Source organism: Lutra lutra, chromosome 5 (assembly GCF_902655055.1).
Source record: "Lutra lutra chromosome 5, mLutLut1.2, whole genome shotgun sequence".
Classification (NCBI taxonomy): Eukaryota; Metazoa; Chordata; class Mammalia; order Carnivora; family Mustelidae; genus Lutra; species Lutra lutra.
Window position 1 is genome coordinate 80,553,467 of NC_062282.1, and position 24,614 is coordinate 80,578,080.

General features: G+C 39.7%; 2 protein-coding genes across 2 annotated transcripts in view; one reads left to right on the plus strand and one right to left on the minus strand.

Moving 5' to 3' along the window:
- The window catches only part of NDFIP1 (Nedd4 family interacting protein 1), a 56,776-nt gene that overhangs the window by 15,295 nt on the left and 16,867 nt on the right, over window positions 1-24,614 (plus strand). The window contains exons 2-3 of the mRNA XM_047730219.1: window positions 18,835-18,922; window positions 23,025-23,155. Of these exons, the coding sequence (XP_047586175.1) occupies window positions 18,835-18,922; window positions 23,025-23,155 (219 nt within the window). The remainder of the gene's footprint in view (window positions 1-18,834; window positions 18,923-23,024; window positions 23,156-24,614) is intronic.
- On the minus strand, window positions 10,884-11,283 carry LOC125100225 (tubulin beta chain-like). Its single transcript, XM_047730221.1, has one exon. The coding sequence runs from the start codon at window positions 11,232-11,234 to the stop codon at window positions 10,884-10,886; it is 351 nt and encodes a 116-aa protein (XP_047586177.1). The 5' UTR covers window positions 11,235-11,283.

Consider the following 24,614-nt stretch of genomic DNA (forward strand, 5'->3'; position numbering starts at 1 on the left):
TTCAGTATCCTTCTGAGGAAGAATGCATGGGAAGTTAAACCCCCTGCCTCTGTTTTTTGAGACTTTTTACATTGAAGACTCTTTTTTTTTTTTTAAGTTTTTAATTTTTTTTATTAACATATAATGTACTATTAGCCCCAGGGGTTCAGGTCTGTGAATCACCAGGTTTACACACTTCACAGCAGTCACCATAGTGAAGACTCTGTTACCTTCTCACTTAGACTTTTGGTCCAGAAACATTTTCCTTTAGAATTTTGAAGGCATTTACTCCATTGCCTTCTAAGTTCCACTGTTTTGCTCTTAGAACATGAAGCCAGTTTTGTCTGATTCTTCAGATGAGGTCTGCTTTTTGTAGCTCTCTGTCTCATACTCTTGGAAGTTTTTAGGAGCTTCTTTTTGTCCCTGCTACTATTCCTACATTTCACTGTGTTGTATCTTGAGATTACTTCCATCCATTGTGCCAGGCATTCAGAGAGTCCTTTTGGTCTGGACGCCTATATCCATCAGTTCTAGTAAATTTTAAAAAGTTTTTGTTTCCAGGTGCCTGGGTGGCACAGTGGGTTAAGCCTCTGCCTTCGGCTCAGGTCACGATCCCGGGGTCCTGGGATCAAACTCCGCATCAGGCTCCCTGCTCTCTCCCCTTCCCCTTCCTGCCTCTCTGCCTACTTGTGATCTCTGTCTGTCATATAAATAAAGTCTTTAAAAAAAAGTTTTTATTTCCATATTATGGAAAGAGCCCAGATGTCCCATTGACTGATGAATGGATAAAGAAGGTGTGGTGTACACACACAATGCAGTATTACTCAAACATCAGAAAGAATGAAATCTTGCCATTTGCCAAGACATCAATGGAACTAGAGTGTATTATGCTAAGCGAAATAAGTCAGTCAGAGAAAGACAGATACTGTATGATTGCATTCATATGTGGAGTTTAAGAAATAAAAGAGATGAACATATGTGGGGAGGAGAGAGAAATTGTAAGAGATTCCTTTTTTTTTTTTTTTGAAACGATAAGAGATTTTTAATGATAAGAGAACAAACTGAGGGGTGATTGAGGGAGGTAAGTGAGGGGAGGGATGGGCATTAAGGAGGGCACTTATGAGAACTACTGGTTGTTATATGTAAGTGATGAATCACTCATTTCTACTCCTGAAACCAACAATGCACTATATATTTACTAACTAGAACTTAAATAAAAATTTGAAAAGAAAAAAATAAAGTTTTTGTTTGATTTTTCTCTGCTTTGTTTTTTTTTCCTCTTGTACCTACTTGTACTGATTCTTTAAAATGTTTTTTAGCCTCATATTTTTCATCTTTTTTTTCTACTTTCTATGAGATTTCTCAATTTTAAATCTTTTTAAAAAAACTTTATTTACATAATCTCTGCCTAACGGGTGCTCAAACTTATGACCCTGAGATTAAGAGTTCTGTGCTCTTCCGACAGAGCCAGCCAGGCACCCTGAGATTTCTCAATATTAGATTCTAGCTCTTTGATAAAATTTTAATCTGTTAGTTTTAATGTTCAAAAACTCTAATCTCCCCTTCTCTTTTTTTCTTTATAGCACACTATCCTTGTTTCATGGTTCTGATGTTTTTCTCTCTTCTCTGAAATTATTGAAAACTTTTTCCTTCTAAGTTTTCATCCTCCTGCCTACTTGTTTCCTCCACATTGCATGTATTCTCTTTGTTTTGGTCTTTTGGGACTGTTAGAAGCTTTCATTAGGTGTGTGGTGGTCTTCACCTGCTTGGTTCAGAGTGCATAATCAGTAAAGCAGTTCGGAAGCTCAGTATGCTTGATGGAGTTTTTCTTGTTGAACCTGACTAGGCTGTTGCTTTGAGTGACAATGTCTTTAGGTCTCTTCTCTTGGGTTGCTCCATTTCCCCCAGAGAATAGGCCTGGCTGCTGGTAAGAAGGAAGCTGAATGGGAAGAAGAAGGCTGGGAGATCTCAAAATGGAGTACATAAACCTCTCTCTCTCTTTTTTTTTTTAAGATTTTATTTATTTATTGGACAGAGAGAGCCAGAGAGTACAAACCAGGGGGTGAATGGCAGAGGGAGAAGCAGCCCCTCCTCCACTGAGGGAGGGAGCCCGATGTGGGTTAGATGCGGGGCTGGATCATGACCTGAGCTGAAGGCAGACAATTAACCAACTGAGCCACCCAGGCAGGTCAGTCATGTACAGTCTTTCAGTCTTTTTTTATTTTTATTTTTTAAGATTTTATTTATTTGACAGACAGATCACAAGTAGGCAGAGAGGCAGGCAGCAGGGGGGTTAGGGGGTTGTTAGGAGCAGGCTGCCTGCTGAGCAGAGAGCCTGATGTGGGGCTCATTCCAGGATCCTGGGATCATGACCTGAGCCACCCAGGTGCCCCGATCAACCTCTTTCTTAATCACTCGTTTCTGAATAGCTACCCTTTCTCCTAAACTCCATGTCTCCAGCCCAAAACTCTGTTTTACACTCTCCAGAGAATAAATCTCTAGTCTTCTGATGGGGATCTTAGGAGCTGTGTGTTTCTGGCTACATCAGCAACCTTTCTGCTTTTAAATCTCATTGTCATTTTTACTTCACCAGTACCTGCTGCTACCACTTGAGCCTTTTGAGGATATAGGGCAAAACAGGTTGCGTTTCTGCTTTCTGGTTCAGGCTTCAGTTTTCTTGGGTCAGCTGTGGTAGTTGACACCTGTCATCCTACTCCTGGCTTTCAGGATTTTACTTCTGCTTCCTCTCCTGGTGCTTGGCTCTGTAGTTTTTTTGCCTTAAAATTAAAAACCTGGGTGCTCAGTCAGTTAAGCGTCTACCTTCCGCTCAGGTCATGATCCCAGAGTCCCCGGATCCGGTCCCATGTTGGGGGTCTCTGCTCATTGGGGAGTCTGTTTCTCCCTCTATCCCCTCCCCTGCCCCGGGGCTTGGTCTCTCTCTCATTCACTTGCTCTCAAATAAATCAAATCTGAAAAACAAAAAACAAAAAACCCTGTACTGACATTTACATTTAAGATGGCTTTGGAAGGGATAAGAAGTAATTGTGTGTGTTTAATCTTTAAGTGAAGAATTAAAATTGCATTTAATTCTTTTGATTGTCTTTTCTTTGGTAAACTACAGACTTAGGTTAAAAACACCAGTCACTTTTACTGTTGAGTCCTTTATCCCATACCAGTCATGGCCTTACTTGTTCATTGAGTGATGTTAAATTAATCTAGCAGTTAAACACTTGTATAATGGAACATTCTGTGATGGTGGGATGGAGGGAAAGATATGAGATGCTTAATGCATCTCTCTTTCTTAGCTCACATTGTTCTTGAGGGAGAAGGGGACTTCATGATCAAACCTAAGTTAAGGCAGATTCACTTGAATACCTTTTCCCGTCCATAATCTCTGCCGTAGTTTGCTCTACTCCAGGCCTAATAATAATATAGTAATAAGCAGGCATAGCTTTTGGAACTTCTCAGCCTGAGGGAGCTGTGGTTGCTCATGGGGCTAGCAGAGCCAAGCAGTCTGTAGTCTGTGCTCGTTCCTGGCTTCTAGGCATGTCTTTCACTTTCGGTATCTGGACATTGACTTTACTGGGTTTTTAATGTAGACTATGCCATTTCTTGGATATACTATTTGGTTGTTTTTATTTATTTTTAACTTTTTTTTCCCTTTAAGATTTTATTTCTCCATTTGAGAGAGAAAGAGAGCATGGCAGGGTGGAGGGATTACAGAAGGAGAGGGAGAAGCAGATTCTCCACTGAACAGGGAGTCCAACCCAGGGCTTGATCCCAGGACCCCAGGACAATGGGACCACGACCCAAGCCAAAGGGAGACACACAACCAACTAAACCACCCAGGTGCCCCCATTTGGTTGTTTTTAGAAGAAAAAAAAACATTCAAGGAATTACGGCGTGATTAAAATACTAATTTTCCGAGGCGCCTGGATGGCTCAGTGGGTTAAAGCCTCTGCCTTTGGCTCAGGTAATGATCCCAGTGACCTGGGATGGAGCCCCACATCGGGCTCTCTGCTCAGCAGGGAGCCTGCCTCCTCCTCTCTCTGCCTGCCTCTCTGCCTACTTGGTGATCTCTGTCAAATAAATAAATAAAATCTTAAAAAAACCCACTAATTTTCCTTCATATGTACCAGCTTTATTGAACACCTATTTATACCTAGTGTACTATGCTAAGTGTTACAGGTTGAATACTAAATATTAAATGTTTGTTGTTCCTCAGGAGATAAAGGTTGAAGATGTCTGTTTCTCCTTTGTGCTTCTTAAGCTTTTGTTGCCATTTATTTGAAAATTGGTAATTATAGAATCATAATGTTCTTTTAGTTTTTGTTATGAAATACATGATATATGCACAAGGAATACATGTAATACACAAGTTTATAAAGCCTGCTCATAAATCAAGTAACTATGAGTTTATAATCAGGTCACAGCAGTCTTCTGAAAGTTGTTTTTTGTTATTTTTTGCTGGTGGGGGGCGGGTTTTCTCACCCCTCCTTGCTTTCAGACCAGTCAGTAAGAAAGAGTAAGCTTTGTTTCTGTTGCTTTGTAAAGCCTAGTTTCTCATCCGTTTTCTTCATGTTGATGTATTCTTGGTGTTAAGTAGTCCTAGGGATGCCACCTGCTGCTAACGCTCACTCATGGACCCTCATCACTATCCCACAGAGTCGGCACTCACCTGCATGGGGCTACATGCCTTGGCTGTACAGGGATTTGGTGATTTGTAAAGTTAGGTGAATACTCGAGGTAATTGTGAACTGGTAGGTTAAGACGGCACTAAGATAAGCCACCCGTTTCTTCAGGTAGATTTCTGTTAAAGCTACACCTCCATGCCTGCTTGAGTCAGCACATGCTAATAAGGTAACCTGCTGGGCCACTCACTGTTGCGTGCTGAGGTGAAGACAGCGATGCAGCATGCAAACGTCCCTATGCATCACCAATACTCTTCCAGTCTCCTTTTCTCCTCTTCCTGAATTGTTAGTGAAGTGTAATTTATGTACAGAACCAACAAAAATCTTAGATGCACAGCTTAGTGAATATTCAAAAGTTGGACATGCACTTCTGACTAGTACCCAGGTCAAGAAACAACATGACGAGCACTCAGAAAAGCCCCCTTCAGCTGCCCTTCCAGTTACCCCTTCCCCAGGGTAACCACTGACTGGCATATGAGGTTCATCTGGCTTTGATCTTTGTATAAATATAATCATACAGTAAATGTTCTTGTTTCTGGCTTCTTCTGCTCAGCATTTTTTTGGTGAGATTCACCCATGCATTGTATGTTGTTGTAGTTTATTTATTCACATTGCTGTGTAGTAATCTGTCATATGGAGATATCACAAAATTAGTTACTCATTCTGCTGTTGTTGATGGGCATTTAGGTAGTTTCCATTTTAATTAATAGTGTCGCTTTAAACATCCTGGTGTGTCTTTTGGTGAACATATGTGTTTCTGTTGGCTATGTAACTAGAATGGAATTGTGGGGTCATAGAGTATTTATAAATTCATCTTTAATAAATGCTGAGCAGTTTTCTAAAGTGGTTGTACATGGGGCACCTGGGTGGCTCATTTGTTAAGCATCTGCCTTCGGCTCGGGTCATGGTCTCAGGGTCCTAGGGTTGAGCCCCACATTGGGCTCCCTGCTTGGCAGGAGGCTTCCTTCTTCCTCTCCCACTCCCCCTGCTTGTGTTCCTTCTCTTGCTATATCCCTCTGTCAACTAAATGAATAAAATCTTTAAAAAAATAAAGTGGTTGCAGAAATATATAATTCCAGTTTGAGAGTTCTTGTCATTATATACCTTCATCAGCATTTGGTATTTTCTGCCTTTTTTTTTTTTTTTAAGATTTTGTTTATTTGACAGACAGACATCACAAATAGGCAGAGAGACAGGCAGAGAGAGAGGAGGAAGCAGGCCTCCCACTGAGCAGAGAGCTGGATGCGGGGCTCGATCCCGGGACCTGGGATCATGACCTGAGACGAAGGCAGAGGCTGTAACCCACTGAGCCACCCAGGCGCCCCGGTATTTTCTGCTTTTAAAATATCATCTGTGGTTTTAGTTTGCATCTCTGTGCTGACTAATGAAATGGAGCCCTTTTTAATAACTTTATTGGCCATCTGGTAACTTATTTTGTGAAATGTCTATTCAGGTCTTCTGCCTATGTTTCAGTCAGGTGGTTTCCTTTTTCTTTTTTTCCCCTTTTTCCTTACTGTTTTTTTTTTTTTTTTTTTTAAGATTTTTTATTTATTTATTTGTCAGAGAGAGAGGGAGAGAGAGCGAGCACAGGCAGACAGAATGGCAGGCAGAGGCAGAGGGAGAAGTAGGCTCCCTGACGAGCAAGGAGCCCGATGCGGGACTCGGTCCCAGGACGCTGAGCCGAAGGCAGCGGCTTAACCAACTGAGCCACCCAGGCGTCCCCCTTACTGGTTTTTTTTAAAGAAGTTCTTTATATATGCTGGTGATGAGTCTTTAGTCTGAAAAATGTATCTTCTCCCCACTCTGAGTTGTGTTCATTCTCTTAATGGAGTCAAAGTTCTTAATATGAGAAGCATGTGTTGGTGGACATCTTCATGTCCTTGGACATAAAACAGCTAACCGTAAAGGAAGAAACTGATAGTCTACTTTTTTTTTTTTTTTTTTTTTTTTAAAGATTTTATTTGTCAGAGAGCAGAAGCACAGAGAGCTGCAGGCAGAACAGGAGAGCAGGCAGAGGGGAGAAGCAGGCTCCCCGCTGAGCAAGAAGTCCCATGTGGGGGGCACCTAGGTGGCTCAGTGGGTTGAGGCCTCTGCCTTCGGCTTGGGTCCTGATCCCAGCGTCCTGGGCTCGAGCCCCGCATCTGGCTCTCTGCTCAGCAGAGAGCCTGCTTCCCCCTCTCTCTCTGCCTGCCTCTCTGCCTACTTATGATCTCTCTCTGTCAGATGAAAAAATAAAAAATAAAAAATAAATCTTTAAAAAAAGAAGTCCAGTATGGGACTGGATCCCAGAATCCTGGTGACCTGAGCCAAAGGCAGCGCTTAACCGACTAAGCCACCAAGGCGTCCCTAATTCTGCTCTTGAAGAACAGCAGTAAGATGGTTATCTCCTACTTTTGTAGGAAATTGCTGATAAAAATATGCTGTCCCCTGTGATGACCCAAGCACGAAGATAATCATAGGGTAGAGAATATTGACATACACAAAACAAGTACAGCTTGGAAGAAACCAGTTACTATACCTAAGAAATGACTTCTTTTGTTATTTTAGTATAATGGTATATAAGAATAGTGCTTCTGTCAACAGAGTTAATGAAACAGTTCTTTTGTCCTTGTTGACAGATCTTGATCTTAATAATTGTACATAAAGCAACATTTAATAAATATCAAATTAACTTTTTAATATCCAAAATCATCAACCTAAATAGTAGTATTATGGCTTCTGCTAACAACCAGTTTTCCAGTTGATGGAAAAAATGGAAATGTTCTTTCAAGAGCATTAAAGGAAAAATAATCAAAAAAATTGACATCATGCTGGCATGTGTTAGTGCCTGATAAAATTTTTTTGAATGAAATATTCAAATTTCTGACTATCTCTGAGAAAAGTTGTGGGCTATGGCAGAAGAAAAGTCGATGGAAAGAATGGAAAGCTTGAATCACAATATATTTACATTTGATTATACTCCTCTAGGTTATATATCTACATTAATAGTGTTTACATTTTATTTTTTATTATTTTTTTAAGTTTGGGGCACCTGGGTGGCTCAGTCAGTTAGGCATCTGCCTTTGGCTCAGGTCATGATCCTAGGGTCCTGGGATCGAGTCCCACATTGGGCTCCTTGCTTGGCAGGGAGCCTGCTTCTCCTTCTGCCTGCTGTTCCCCCTGCTTGTACTCTCTCCCTCTCTCTCTCTGATAATAAATAAAATCTCTAAAAAAAAAAAAAAAAAGTTTATTTAAGTAATCTCTACACCCATTGTGTGGCTCAAACTCACAACCCTGACTGAGATCAAGAGTCTCATACTCTTATGAACTGAGCCAGCCAAGTGTCCCAATTGTGTTTACAGTTTAAGTACTCCGTGTGGTTTAGCTGTTTTACAGAAAAGTTGTACAAATCAAACTATTCTAAATATATTACTAGATAGGCATGTAGGTTTTTGTTTTTTGGGGTTGTTTTTGTTTTTGAGAGAAAGAGGAAGAGTGTGAAAGCATGAGCAGTGAGAGAGAGAGAATCTCAAGCAGACTCCACGCTGAGCATGAAGCCCGATGTGGGGCTTGACCCCATGATACCGAGGTCACGACCTGAGCCGGAACCAAGAGTTGGTCGCTTAATCAACTGAGCCACCCAGGCACTCTGATAGGCATGTAGTTTTTTTTTGTTTGTTTTAAGATTTTTTATTTATTTATTTGACAGACAGAGAGAGATATATCACCAGCAGGCAGAGAGGCAGGCAGAAGGAGAGGGAAAAGCAGGCTCCCTGCTGAGCAGAGAGCCAAATGTGGGGCTCGATCCCAGGACCGCGAGACCATGACCTGAGCCGAAGGCAGAGGCTTTAACCCACTGAGCCACACAGGCGCCCCTAGGCATGTAGTTTTAATAATAACTTCGCATTGGACTGATTTAAAAGGGTTGAGTTCTTTTGTAATTTTAATATTACCTTATATAATTGTTCTACAAGTTAGAATTTGGGGAGACATATGTATGTGTGTTATATATATCCTTAATGTGTGTATCTTAATAGATACATTTTTATATACACACGTGTATATGTATTAAGTATATGTGTGTGTGTAAAATCTTAGTAGAGGCTAGAACTGTTCTTTATGCCAAGTCTGGAAATTGGACTTGTTCTTGAAGTCTAAAAGAATCCTTGATGAGATGATACCAGTTGTAGCCCATGTTCTGTTGGGACAACTTTCTTTTTTTCTTTATTTCCCCAGAAAGCATTGCTTAATATAGCATTTTAAATGGTGAATAATTAGGAGGTTGTTTTTGCTTCCATGTTGGTATTTTATAGCTTTAACATATCTTAGATGAATACAACATACAGGGTTTTTAAAAAAAAAAAAACCGCAGGGGCGCCTGGGTGGCTCAGTGGGTTAAGCCGCTGCCTTCGGCTCAGGTCATGATCCCAGGTCCTGGGTTCGAGCCCCACATCGGGCTTTCTGCTCAGCAGGGAGCCTGCTTCCTCCTCTCTCTCTGCCTGCCTCTCTGCTTACTTGTGATTTCTCTCTGTCAAATAAATAAATAAAATCTTTAAAAAAAAAAACAACCGCAAACAGTATTTACCACTCTTGTATTTAAATTATGGACTAGATTTTATATATATAAACTATTTAAAAGTGAGTCTGTCTAGCTACTATTTTTATGTTTATTCTCTGAACAAAAGATAAATGGTTTCTACCATCCTGTTAAAAGGAGGCAGAACAAGCCAAGTGCTTCTGTCCATTTCAACTTGTCTTTGCTAGGACTTTTAATTACTTCTCCAAGTAGGCCCTAGAGCTTTGAAATCTGAGTTTTCTTAAGGAATCACGAAGTGGAGAAGAGGTAGGACTCACTCAGAATGTTACTGAGGACATGGATCGGTTAGTAAATAGTTGTTGCTTCTCAAAAGGTACGTTCAGAGGCAGAAAGACCTATCTGAAAACGTTGAATGATTACCCTTCTTATTTCCCCAATCTTTATAAAATTATGAAGCCTAGGGAGGGTGGGGCTTATCATTAACTTTAAAGGCTCTTGGTGATAGATTTTGAAAAAGTTAAGTGCTAGAAAACACTAGGCGTCATTTACTTGACGCTGTCTTGGTGAAGCTGTCAGTGGTGGAAATATTTGAACATAGGGCATGGATCCCCGGGAGTTGGCAGATTGATGACAGTTTTCTGGTCCCACCCAAAAATCTCACAGTGCTGCTCTCATAGCCATGGTTGGCTCATTTAGCTTATCTGTGGTGGAGTGATTTCTCTGAGCACCTTGGCTTAGGAAAATTGAAGTTGGAAATGAGTGGCTACTATCTTGCCTTCCTCTTTTCTCTCTGGATGGTATTCCTTGTTACTTGGATCTCAGGTGAAGAAATAAGAAAACACATCAGGTTGGTAATCATAGTTTATAGCATTTGCTCTCATTTCTAAGGATTAAAATAAATACTGCAAGTATTTTTCTCCTTCCAAACCAAATTTTATTCATCAATTGTATTTATGTGTTTAACTGTGGTAACCACAAAAATCTTGAAAAAGCTTTATAAACTGATGGCCTTTTCTAAGGGGATTTGCTGTGGTATTAGAGTTTTCATCTGTTACTGCATTGACTTTTTAAGGCATTATTCTGATTTCTTTTGCTTTGGTGAATTTTAACTTTTAATCGTGTTTTCATTTTGGTATTAAGAGGATTTGCATTTAATTTTTTCTTCTGACATGAGACATATTGTTGGGAAAAGTCTAATTCTGATGGTTTATTTTTAAAATTATCTTTAGGGAAGCTCTTGAAATGGAAAAATTTAAATTAATGTGCTTATGCTCAGCTTTTAAAATAGGTCGTTAGCCAAACTATTTTGATTTCTGGATCCTAATATTCTTCTCATCAGTAGGGGAGAATATGAAGGATTTTTTTTTTTTTTTTTTTTTTTTTTACTGGAATTAGTTTGCAATTCAGTGTGTTATTTTTCCTTATTTTTGTCCATTTGCAAGTATGTGTTCCATGGTAAGCCCTGAGGATACTGGTGGGATGAAGACCATTCTCTCACATTAAGGGGCATAGACATTGATTTAGCAAGAGAATGATGATTTGGAGCAGTAAATTTTCAGGGTTCCCACCCCCCATAAAAATGCTTTAAAGGTGGCGTCTTGCACAGTGTGCAACGTCACAATAAGAACAAGAGCAAGTGTGCACAGAAACATGGCTAAAGAGGTCACACAGCTTCTGTGCTTTACTGGCTGGCAGCTCTAGGCCACCTCTTCCTCTGCCTCCTGCTCAGACTCACCCTCCTCCTTGGTTGTGGTGTCCTGGTCCTGCTGGTAGTCAGACACCAGGTCATTTTTGTTGCTCTCAGCCTTGGTGAAGTCCATCTCGTCCATGCCCTTGCCTGTATACCAGTGCAGGGAAGGCTTGCACCAGAGCTTGGCTGTGAACTGCTCTGAGATATGCTTGAACAGCTCCTGAGTGGCCGTGCTATTGCTGATGAAGGTGGCAGACATGCTCCCAGGGTGGGATGTCCCAGCTGTTCTTCTGTGGTTGGGGATCCACTCCACCAAGTTGCTGCTCTTCTTGTTTGAGATGTTAAAAAATCTGTTCATCCACCTTCATGGAGCCCTCGGACCCTGGGGCCACAGGCAGGGAGTGGCTGTGGCAGGAGTCACAGGCTGCCATCTTATTCTTGGCATCAGATATCTGTTGGGTAAGGTCTGGCACCGTCAGAGCCTAGTACTGTGGCTGTCTCCACTGGTCATTGGGGCGAAGCTGGGCATGAAGAAGTGCAGGTGAGGAAAGAGGACCATGTTGACAGCTAGCTTGAACAGGTCAGCATTGAGCTGGCCAGGAAAGCCCAGATAGGTGGTGACCCCATTCATGATGGCTGACACCAGGCAGTTGAGGTCACCATTGGTGGGTGTGGTCAATTTTAGGGTTCTGAAGCAGATGTTATAGGGGTCTCATTATCAATCAAGTAGGTTTCATTTGTGTTTTGTTTTTTTTTTCCAGCTGTTGGACTGGGAGGGTGACCTTGTAGGGTTCTACCACTGTGTCTGACACCTTGGACAAGGGCACCACACACTGAATGTGTTCATGATCCTGTCTTAGTACTCCTAGATCTTGCAGACGAGGAGGGTACCCATCCCAGACCCAGGCCCTCAACCCAGGGAGTGGGTTCTCTGGAAGCCTTGTACTCAGTCACAGCTTTCAGCTTCCTTCCTCATTATATCCAGCACCCAGGCGACTAGCCCTGTACCTTCTGTATAGTGTGCCTTGGCCCAGGTGTTCCCAGCACCACTTTGACGTAAGACCAAGTTGCCTGGACTGAAGATTTGCCCAAAGTGTCCCAAGTGCACACAGTCTATGGTGCCCAGCTCCAGGCCCGCGAGGGAAGTGTACTTGCCACCATTGGCCTGGTTGTAGTACAGGTTTATCCACTCCAGCTGCAGGTCGCTGTCGTGGTGGTAAGTGCCTGTAATGTCACTGCCCTGCTAGTCTGATGACCTCCCAGAACTTGGTGACGATCTGGTTGTTGCACTGGTGGGCCTGGTGGTGGTGGTGGCCTGCCACCGCCGTGGTGGAAGGATACACTGACACAAGAGCCCAAGAGCGGGTATGCAGAGTGCTCTTCCATTTGTTTGAGTTTTTTGGTGTGTTGTTTGTTTTTTGAAGTAACTCCACGCCCACCATGGAGCCCAACACAGGGCCGGAACTCGAGACCCTGAGATCAAGATCGGAGATGAGATCAAGAGTTCCACACCTGACTAAGCCACCCAGGCGCCTCTCTTCAGTTTCGTTTTAACTAAAATTCACATAATATAGGTTTGTGTTTTCAAAATTAGAAAATACTTTTTTTGGAGATATAATTCACATACCATGAAATTCACCCTTTTAAAAAAAGTGCTAATTTAGTAATTAGCAATTTAGTAATTTTTACGTAGTAATTTTTACTGTATTCACGAGTTTTGGAACCATTACTACTTTATTAACGGCGGAGCATTTTTATCACCCCCAAAGAAACCTGGATCCTTTAGCAGTCAGTTACTCTCTCCTCCTCCCTTCCCCAGCACCTGGCAACTACCAGTCTTTCTGTATCTCTTGGATTTGCTGTTTCTGGTTATTTTATATAAATGGAATCATAAAATATATGGTCTTTTGTGACTGGTTTCTTTCACTTAGCATATTGCTTTCAAGCTTCATCTGCAATGGAGTATGTATTGGTACTTCATTCCCTCCCCCCTTTTTTTTTTTTTTGATAGGATGGATTATTCTTAGCCATCCTTTTGTATGGTTATACCATATTTTGTTTATCCATTCATCAGTTGATGAACATTTTGACTATTATAAGTAATGTTGCCATGAACATTCACATGCAAGTTTTTCCGTGAAACTATGTTTTCACTTCTCTCGAATATATACTTAGGAGTGGAATTGCTGGATCTTTTTATAACTCTCTGTTTAACTTGTTTTTGAGGAACTGCCAAACTTTTCCACAGTCGCAATCTTAACATTCCTGCTGGCAGTGTGTGAGAGTTCCAATTTCTCTGCATACTCAAAAACACTTGTTACTTTCCTTTTTTATTTTCTTATGGCCATATTAGAGGGTTTGAAGTGATACCTCTTTTTGATTTTGCCTTTCTGCTGTGACTGCTGATGTTGAACATCTTGTGTATACTGCCCATTTGTATATCTTCTTTAGAGAGATGTCTTAAAATTCTTCACCCATTTTTACTTTTATTTTTAAGATTTTTAAAATTTATTTGAGGAGCAAGCAAGAGAGAGAGCACAGAGGGAGAGGGAGAAGCAGACTCCCCACTGAGCAGGGAGCCTGCCCCGGGTCTTGATCCCAGGACCCTGAGATCATGACCTGAGTGGAAGGCAGACACTTAACCGACTGAGCCACCCAGGTGCCCCTCTTGCCCATTTTTTTTTTTTTTAAAGATTTTATTTATTTATTTGACAGACAGAGATCACAAGTAGGCAGAGAGGCAGGCAGAGAGAGAGAGGAAGGGAAGCAGGCTCCCCGCTGAGCAGAGAGCCCGATGCGGGGCTCGATCCCAGGACCCTGGGATCATGACCTGAGCTGAAGGCAGCGGCTTTAACCCACTGAGCCACCCAGGCGCCCCCCATTTTTTTTTTTTTTTAAAGATTATTTATTTGTCAGAGAGAGAGCGAGAGAGAGAGCAAAAGCACACGCACAAGCAGGCAGAGTGGCAGGCAGAGGCAGAGAGAGAAGCAGGCTCCCACTGAGCAAAGAGCCTGATGCAGGACTCAATCCCAGGACCCTGGGATCATGACCTGAGCCAAAGGCAGTGGCTTAACTGACTGAGCCACCCAGGCATCCCTGCCCTTTTGAAATTAGATTTTTTTTTTTTTTAAATTCGTGAGTTTTTCTCTGTCAGAATTATTTACCTTAAATGTCATCCTCTAATTAAAAGCAATATAATAGAGAATTGTCCTTGAATGTAAAGAATTTGGTGATGTTAGAATAACACAATTTATATTCAGTATACAATTAAAAACCTACAGGTTATATACAGTAGAAAATACACAGTTCTCAGGGCATCTGGGTGGCTGAGTTGTTTAAGTGTCTGCCTTTGGCTCAGGTCTTCATCCCAGGGTCTTGGAATCGAGCCCTGTGTCAGGCTCTGTGCTCAGTGAGGAGCCTGCTTCTCCCTCTTCCTCTCCCTCTGCCTGCTGTTCCCCCTGCTTGTGCCCCCTCTCTCTCTTTCTGTCAAATAAATAAAATCTTAAAAAAAAAAAAAGCCCCACAAAATAAAGGTTACTATTTAAAAAAAAAAGAAAAGAAAATACACAGTCCTCACAGACTGCTTATTTCTGAATGAGAGTAAAATGCACACTTGGTTGTTTACCTAAGGAGATGTGTGTGTTTACTTTCTGGTAATTATACTGTTTCATTTGGTGGGATTTAAAAAGTATGCAGAAGTAGTGGGTTGGTAATGAGAGGTTTAAAAATTGCATTATAAGGTAAAAGAGTTAGGATTTAACTCTAAAATTATAAGTGGTAAATAACATTTAAAGCAAGATTTCAGGCATCTATCCAAGATTTTTTTGAGATTTATTGTTAATAACTAAAGAAGGGATTTAAAACTTACATGATCTCCTGCTGTTTAAATAGGACCCAACCAAGAAAAAACATGAATGGTGTGAATACTTGTAACTTTATGGATTTATTGGATAGTTCAGCATTATTTTCCACATGCTTGTTGTGTTTGTGTGAATTATGAGGTATGTTTTGGTACCTCTTGTCATGTATAAGGCTTTATGGATTTTTGTTTTTCTCTTTGTTGTTTAATAGGGTTTTTTGTTCTCCCAGTCTTAGTAAATAGAATCCAAGAATGACTTTTAAGAGCCTTAGGTCCTGCCATCCAACAGTTGTAAATGTTAGCCCTTAATTTAGGCCTATCCTAGTCCTGGCTCTGTTCTTGATTAAAAACAGCTCATTTCTAAGTGGAAGACCATCTTTAGAACTACTTAGGACAGAGGAGTGATGAGGCCTTCTTGCTGGGGTGGGATCTCAAATTTAAGAATTTAAACCTGCAGGGTATAAGTGTCCTTAAACTTATTAAAATCTAGTTTGCTTTTATTAGAACTAGAGCTATGTATGATTTCTGTATGGGAGATTCGTTAAACTGTTGTTTAGGTAAAACGTCATGTATTTGATTCTAATAGCAACAGTATTGATAGGACACAGAGGAATGTAGTAATGAGTAACGTCCTTTATTTTAGATGTCCTTTCTTTCACTGGCTAAATCTAGAGGACAAGACATTATTAACATCTGTTTGTAGGTAAATAATAATAAAAAAAAATTGGAAGTGATCAAGCCAAGAGGTACCATAGCAGATTGTGATATGCAAAGTGGAAACGTGGGAAGGTTTTAGGGTTCTTCTAGAGAGCCATGACAGGGTCCTACTCAGAGTGTAGAGTGGAACATCAGTAATCAGGAATGTAAGGGTGAAAGCACAGTGGGGGCGTGGTGAAGAGAAAGGTCAGACAGATTTTCAGATGATTGGATTATTCCTGTTTCAGGGATGGAGACCTGGGTAATTTTAGGTGATTTTCTACTAAACTCAGTACTTTATATGGCATGCATAGGTAATTGTGTAATTAATTACTATTTTGAAAAAAAATACAATTTAAGTCTTACTTAGAGATAAGTGAAGTTGATCAGAATGGTTAAGAAAAGTTACATGGCAGAAAAGAAATCAGTCCCCAGTGGGTATTTATTATGTCATAGATAAAATCAAAGGATTCTCCCCACCTACCACAGCTAAGACCACAGCAGGGAGAGAGCAGCAGTTCTCACCTCTTTCCAGCCCTGCCTCTCACACTGTCCCCTACAGTCAGGATTCTGTAACAGGTTGGACTCATGCTCCCACCGACCTTCTTGACAGGAGAGGCTGGGCATCTTTCCAACACCAGCCCCAAAGTGACAATGATCCTATTTCTCTGAGAGAGTCTCAAGAGAGAGCCTGAGCCTCAGAGATGTGGTAGGAGGACTGCACAGGAAAGATTCCCAGGGACAGAAAAGGGAACATTAAAATTACGTTTTGAAACCGAGTAACCAACTTTATAACCTTAGAGATAGATATGTCCCACTGTAGTTTTGGTGTGCATTTCTGCCAACCCCCTGCCCCCAGCCTTGTTAATGAGTACCTGATTTGTTTGGTGGCAAAGCCAAATTAATGGCCATAGATGGCCCCCAAGTGTAAAAAGATGTATGCTTAGGGGTGGTGGTCACTAGATACTTGCTGCAGGTTGTGCCTCTTTCTTTCTTCCCCCACCTGGTAGTATCTTATTTCAACACATTTCTTGGTGGAACCTAAACTTATAACCAGCATGTAGAAAATAGGGCATTGTTGGGAAGCCTGTAAAGTGAGGTCCTGGGATCATCCCAGTATGTGGAACCTCCAGAGTCATAGTGGGTGGCTTTTTTTTTTTTTTAAATCATCTTTGTTTTTGTTTTCAGTTAAAGAAATAGTACATGATTCTAAAGTGTTGAAGTTTAATGGAGGGAAAAAACTTGACCTGGAAATGTTTTTTTCCCTCACCGAAGAGAAAATGGGGGTTTCTGAGACAGTTGGAATTTCTTGCTCTGTTATCTCTTACCTTGGCGTGGGATGATCAAATTGCACATCTCCAGGTTGCTAGGAGACAGGCAACCTATCTCATAGATGCTGGCACATAAGACCTCTTTATTCTCTGGACTTCTGTATTTCTCAGAATTGTCACACTTCCTTTCTAAACCCTAAATTATGCAGAGGTAACATGATTATTTGACCAAGCTCAGGAAATCTAAAATGGGTCAAAAATTCCAGGCTTGGTTTAGATAAAGAACATGACTGGCTGTAGTATATTGAGGTAGGATTCTTGTAAAGTCCATATTTGCCTCTGTTTTTGCTGCTGACTCTTCTGTGACATTCTCAGAGCACAAGAGTAGTTAGGTGGGAGTAGGCTGAGAATACCCTGTCTAGAGCTTCTTATAATGTTGAAAGAATTACAAGTAAACCATGGCTCCAGGAACTCTATTTAAATAATTAACTGATTTGGTGTCCCAGGAACATGTGGCTTTAGTGTAGCTATTTTTCACTCTATGCCTCTTTAAGAGGAAATTTATCTTAGGTTACAATACAGTTCTTTTGGGAGTGCCTTAAGTTTAGCATTAGAGTTCTAGGGTTCAGAAAAATGTGCTCAGGTGGTAGATGTTGATGATAATTTGGCACAAGAATTCCTTTGAAATTCAGTACATTGCCGTGTTCATCAGAAAAATTTTGTTGGTTTCTGATTTTGAATAGCATAGGGATAGAGACTGAGATGGTTAAAAATTTAAGGAATTAGGGAGCTCTGCATCATGTTACAGGAGGTCTAGCTCTCTGTCTTCCTGTCTCAGTTCAAGATAGAGTTGTCTGTAGCAGTCAGTTTAAGGGAGGTGTGTATTTTACAAGCGGCTCTGTGACTCTGTGTATTATGGCATATGGCAGGACCCAGACCCCCAAGTTATTTATGTCGATAAATACTCTTATTACTTACAGATGGACTCCCATTCTCAGCCAATTAACCTTTTTTTTTTTTTTAAAGATTTTATTTATTAACTTGACAGAGAGAGATCACAAGTAGGCAGAGCAGCAGGTGGAGGGGTGGGGGGGGTGGGAAGCAGCCTCCCCACAGAGCAGAGAGCCCAACGCAGGGCTCCATCTCAGGACCCCGGGACCACGACCGGAGCCGAAGTCAGAGGCCCAACCCCCTGAGCCACCCAGGCACCCCCCCAGTTAACCTTTTTAAAGAGCTGTAGTTAATTGTCACACTAGAAAAGTTAAATCAGATGTTTTTGTTCTGTGAAGATGAGTTGGGTAGACTATACAGACTGGCAATTGCAGAAAGACACACTTTTCAGTGTGAGTTACTTAAAGTAACTGGGGCTGTAGATTTGACCGAGAAAATAGCTGAGATAGGGAAGAGGGAGATTTGTTAACAGAGGTTATATATGTAGAATTATGTTGAATTTTATGTTTTTGTAAGTGTCTCAGTTATTTAAGATTCAATTTCTCTGTGCAAACTGAATATAGTGGCACACCTTGGTTTGTTGTGATTTATCTTTAACAGATTATTATTGGATTATTTTTCCAACTTAAAAAGTTACACAAGTGCTTAAGTGTTCACTACAAAAAATTCAAATACACATATAAACAACAAAATAAAATTCCCTATGATTGTATCAGCTAGAGGTAAACATTGTAAACTGTAGATGTCTCTCATTCTAGACCTTCACATATCGGTCTTTCAAAGCCAGAGTATATTATGCATACTATTTGGTAAATTTTGCTTTTTTCATGTAACAATACAGCATAAATATCTGTTCAAGCCATCTCATTTTCTTTATTTTCATTTTTATGGATGCTTAGTGATCATTTGTGAGATAAACTATAATTTCTTTAATAAGTCCCCTGTGGGTGGAATTTAGGTTGTTTCTATTTTTTGCTGCAGTAACTTTTATATCTACTTTTTTTTGCCTCTATTTCTTTAGGATAAATTCCTGAGAGCAGAATACTGTGTAAAGCAGTTGCACATTTTAAGCCTTTTGAAACATGTTACCAAATAGTTTTCCAGAAGGGCTCTTCTAGTTTTCAGGTTCTTCTCTGTCTAATCGGCTTTTACTTGGATTAAAATGTGGAATCTTTATTTAGTTGCAGAATGAGGAAGAGCCTGGAGAGCCAGAACAGGCTGCAGGCGACGCCCCTCCGCCTTACAGCAGCATCTCTGCAGAGAGCGCAGGTAGGTAACTGGCAAAGGAACTCTTAGACTCTCGAAATGCACTTGGCCAGAGGCTCGGCCATCATGTGTTTACTCGTCTTTGTCTTTGCTTTAGCTTTCCCTAAGAAGTCTTTGATGTTTTTTGTAGTTTATTGCCAAAAGTGAAAAAAAAACTCATGTTACTATTCTGAAAAACACTTAAAACTCCATTTCAGTGTGGCTTTTTTTATGGAACTCAATTTCATTCCAACAGAATATAAAGGAAGAAATTCAGCAACCAGGTGGTCATCTGATTTTTATTCTTTCCGTAGCTTCCTTATTGTTTTGTTCTTTGTGATTCTAGTGCCTGCGACCTGGGACCTGGAACATAGTACATTTGATTTTTTTTTTTTGTGCTAGTAAATTCTTAATAAAAAAAGCCTGGAAGTCTCTCAGCTCTTTCATGGTGTTCCTCATAGTTTAAGCCCTCCTTAAACAGTCTTTCATCTTCACATCTTATGCCAGACTGTCTTTTACATTTTCACATGTTTATGTAGAAGGGATGGGGAAGAGAAAGAAAAAATACCAACAGTTGAGATCTTTGGGTAGCTTCAAGCTGCCTGATGAGCAGCACTGCTTTAGTTGCTGAAAATTGACTGGTTGTGATGGGCCATCTTCCATTTTCTCTAAAGGAGAAGTGTGGCAGAGTGTCAAGTATATGGCCCATGGTGCTTCCACTGAACCCATCCTCCTCCCAGGGTAGATAAGCAAGTTGAAGACACCATTTATCCCAGACACAGGCTCAGAATCCTTTTCAATACAGCACTTGGGGCAGCTATTGTCAGTTGATGTGGGATTAAGTTTGTTGGTCCCTGTTGGTCTCTGCCATTATAATGAAGAAGAACATGGGTCACGAAGTTTTTTGCCTCCACTCTGACTTCAACCTTTGAATCCTGTCTCCTTGTATTAATTTTATTTAAAAGCATCTAAAACTAGTACTTTTTAAGGAAAGCTCTAAAATGGCTTAAATGGCCTTACCCACTCCTTGTTGTTAAATTAACATTGCTTATTTTTTTTTAGATAAATGCTGACTGTAGGTACCAATTAGTCCATTTATGAGAAAAGTGGTTAGAAACAAAAAGACACATGCATATTGGTAGGGAAAAAAGCACAAATTATTTTGCATAACTATCTATTTTAATTTGTGGTATATTAAGTTGAACAGTCTAAGAAGTATTGGGTTTTTTTGATTGTTCTGAATGTATTACATAAACTTGAAAGATTGTCGTTAGACTTTTGATTGAAACTTAAAAGTATATGAGTATCTATATTGATGGATCCCATTTAAGAAATCTTTTGAAATAGGGAAATACACATGTTGATTTTCTTCAACTTAAGATAGTGGTAGGTATCAGTTTTATTCATGTATTCAGAATTAATGGCAGTGGGCTAATTTATATTGTACATTTCAAGTTGTAATGACTTAGTTTGATTTGATGAAAAATAAAGAGACTTGATAGAAAATGATGCATTGGTTTGTACCATGTATATATACACGTGTATGCATGTATGTAAAATAGCAATTTGACTTGGAAAAAAACAAATTCTTTCATTTGGATTAGGTGGCCTCTTTAGTTTCAGTAACACATTTTTGTATATTTTCTAAAAGCTGTGGTATTTTATTTTTCACGTTTAGATTTCTATTCCATCTGGTATTGTTTTTCTCTGTGTACTGTAAGGTAGTGGTCAAGATCAATTTGTTTTTCTGTGTGGATAGACAGTTCTTACATTACCGTTTATTGAAAACACTGTTCTTTCTCCACTGCTTCATAGTGTCACCTTTATTGTAAATCAGGTGGCCATATATGAGTGGATCTGTTTCTGGACTCAGTATACTGTTCTTTGGTCTATTTATTTATCTTTATGCCCATCCCCTACCGTTTTAATTATATCTGGTAATATAGGTCATTCAGACTTTTTGTTCTTCAAGATTGCTTTGGTTTTTCTTGGCCTTTGCATTTCCATATACATTTTACAATTAGCTTGTCAATTTCTGTAAAATGTAACAAAACAAACAAAAACTGGAATTGTAGTTGAAATTGTCCTGAATCTGGGGGTCAGTTTGAAGAGAATTAACATCTTTATAATACTGCTTCCAGTTTGTAAACATGACATATCTCTCCATCTAATTAAGATCTTCTTTAATCCTCTCAATAGTTTTTTGTGGGTTTCAATATTGGGGACCTGCATATTTATTACTGGATTTATTCCTCATCCTGTTGTAAAAAATGTTCCATATATAATTTTATTTTCTATTTGTTGCTGGCAAATGGAAGTACCATTGATGGTTTAAATCCATCCAGAGACTTTGTATGTAGAGTCTTTGCTAATAAATTCATATATTAATTCTGTCTGTAGATACTCTTGGATTTGATATATCTATAATTGTGTCATCCATGATTAAGGACAGTTATTTTGTCCCTTCTAATACTTATGTTTTGAATTTCCTTTTCTTGCCATATTACATCAACTAGTAGGACCTTTAAAGTAATGTTAAGACATTTTTGTCTAAATCTCTAAGTTTAGGGACATTTTTGTCTAAAATCTCCAATTTTAGGGGAAAAAACTTAAACATTTACAATTATGATATTTACTTAGGTTTTTCATAGATACTTATGATCAGATTAAAGATATTTTCTCTTATTCCTAATTTGCTGAGGGTTTTTATTACTGGCAACGTGTTGAATTTTATAAAATGCTTTTTCTGCCCGTGCGAATGCAATAGAATTTTCTTCACATTGTTAATGAGGTGAATTGTATTGATTCATGATTTCAGTAATATATTACAGTAAAATTGGAAGTTTATTACAATTAACCAGAGGAAAAAAAGAAAAATGTTACTTTAGATGAACTATAAGACATTTTTTCCCCAAGATGTTTGTTTTTAAAAAATTTTGCAGAAATTTAATACATTTTAATAGCTCTTTTCTAATAAATATTGAGTTTCTTATAATAGCAGTTAATGAGAATGAAGATGCAGCATTAAAAAGAGAAAATAAAAGATTTAATTCAAATAAATAATGGCTTTGTAACTGTATTAGTTACCTTAGGCCCATCATACAAACCAGTACATGGTAAAACGAATGTGTAAGAATCAATATGCTAAAATATTGTGACTTTTTTTTAAAGGCATTGGTTTTTGACATTTTTATTTTATCTTATTATTTTTTTATTTTTTAAAGGTTTTATTTGTTTGACAGAAAGAGACACAGCGAGAGAGGGAACATAAAGAGGGGGAGTGGGAGAGGGAGAAGCAGGCTTGCCACTGAGCAGGTAGCCCCATGCTGGGCTTGATCCCAGGACCCTGGGATCATGACCTGGGCCGAAGGCAGACTCTTAAGGACTGAGCCATCCAGGCGCCCATACTGTGACTTTTTTATTAAGTTTGTTTACCTGTTTATAAGTGGGAGGAAACCATGGTACAGCTTACACATAGAGAGGTTAGGTATTTTTGGCTTAAATGTTGTCTTTATGCCACTATTAATATTAAATGCTTTTTTGAACGTACCATGTAACAATTGAAAAAGTGTTATTCTAGTCCAGATATTCTAGACTCTAAAATCCTGTGTGTATTCTAGACTCTAAAATCCTATGTGTAAATATAGCTGGGGAAAGGCCCACAAATACCAGTATCTAAGCAGGACATTTGGAAAGGAAGGCAGAGTGATTTACATGAATAAATTTAAATAATTGAAAGGTGGATGAATTTAAAAATCATTCTCAATCTCATATTCATACATAAACATTTCAATTAAATTATTCCTTTTTTAAAAGATTTTATTTATTTGACAGAGGGAGACATAGCGAGAGAGGGAACACGAGCAGGGGGAGTAGGAGAGGGAGAAGCAGGCTTCCCACAGAGCAGGGAGCACAGTGTGGGGCTCAGTCCTAGGACCCTGGCATCACGACCTGAGCCGAAGGCAGACGCCTGATGACTAAGCCACCCAGGCACCCTCAAGTCAATTATTCTATATGTACTCTTAGAGGAATGACTGTTTTTTTGTTTGCCAGACTTAGTGGAAATCTTCTTTTTCCTCAGGTCAGCTAATGGTCAGATAATGGTGACTTCCTTTTTATTCTGCAGCATATTTTGACTACAAAGATGAGTGTGGATTTCCAAAGCCTCCTTCCTATAATGTGGCGACGACGCTGCCCAGCTACGATGAAGCTGAGAGAACCAAGGCTGAAGCTACTATCCCCTTGGTTCCTGGAAGAGTAAGTCCAATTTACCATGTTAATTGCTGGCTGCTTTATGGAAATTAGGTTCTTTTCGTTACTTTCTTTTGATGTATTCCTTACTGATTAGTACTTGTACTGATTAGTAAAAAGTACAGCTAATTTTTAAAAACAAGCACATTTTCTTTTGAGATAATAAATCTTACTCACATGGGAAATGATGTAGTAAAAGGTACAAATCAGCAGAAAATCACTAATCAGTCCAGCTTATTTTCCCTGTCTCTCTACTCTTACCACCATTTTCTCAGCTTTCCTGCCATGACTGAAATGTCTCAGCAGAGGCTGATTTAGCAAATATACTGACTTTGCCTTAAATCTGCATACTTCATATTTTGGTGTTAGGTAGATAGCTGCTGGGCAGATCTATAGAAAGAATAAGTTCAACTTTATAGAATTAAACTTATAAAAGGGCCCCAGCAATTGTCTCGATGAACCTCATGCCACCTGCATTCCAGACCACTCCATCTGTGGGGATATAGTGAATTCAGATCCCATCTAGCATGATGGTGATTCACGGTAGGAGACATTGGGTGTGATGAAAGCCAGGAGACTTTGGGACACACTTTGTTCTTGATGTCAGATCTGCAAGTGACTAGATGTGGTTTCATAAATATTCATCTAGGTTGAAGGTGACGTAGGTGGGGTCTTAGGCCAGATATTTGGAAATGATGGAGTAGGATCCATTCCCTAAGAATAGGGGCAGTCAGGGTTCCAGACTCCAGTCCTGAAAGGAAACCAGAGAGAACGGTAAGAATAAAAACAGAAGTTTAGCCTGGGCAGTGCAGTGGCATAGGCCCCAGAAGTTCAGGACTTAGAGTAGTGGACTGTTTACAGACCACACCTACTATGAGTGGTTGGGCTTCCGAAACCACTGCTTGCAGAAATAATAGTTTATAAGGCCAGTCTAGGCTGATTCCATATAGTAGTATGGGCTCGTTTCCTGCAGGTGCCGGAAGAAACTAGTACCCTTCAAGGAGCTTATGGTCTAAGGGCAGAACAGTCTTAGGGTAATAACCTTCTATTGGAAGCAAATGACATGCTTGGTACTGTGCTCAGTTTCCAGTATGTTATTTTAAGTCCTCATGATAACCTTGCAAGGTTGAGATTATATTATCCCCATTTTACAGATGCAAAAGTTGAGGCCCAGAGAGATTAAGTAAGTAATTTGCTCAGAGTCGTTCAGCTATTAAGTAGCATAGGTGAGAGTCACACCCAGATATTCTAGACTCTAAAATCCTATGTGTATTCTGTAGTCATTTTAGACTCTGTGGTAACTGTCCAATGGAAATAGATGCAGTGGTTAGCTCTGATTAATAGCAGAGCTTCTTAGAATACTTTTATTTGATGAGTATACATATTTAAGAACCTGTTAAACATTATTTAGCAAGCATGTGTAGACCACTTTCTTACACAGTGTGCTATGTATTTTGCAGTGGGT

What these genes read in the sequence shown, in the direction of transcription:
- LOC125100225 (XM_047730221.1), bottom strand. Translation starts at nt 11,234, where the DNA reads ATGAACAGATTTTTTAACATCTCAAACAAGAAGAGCAGCAACTTGGTG.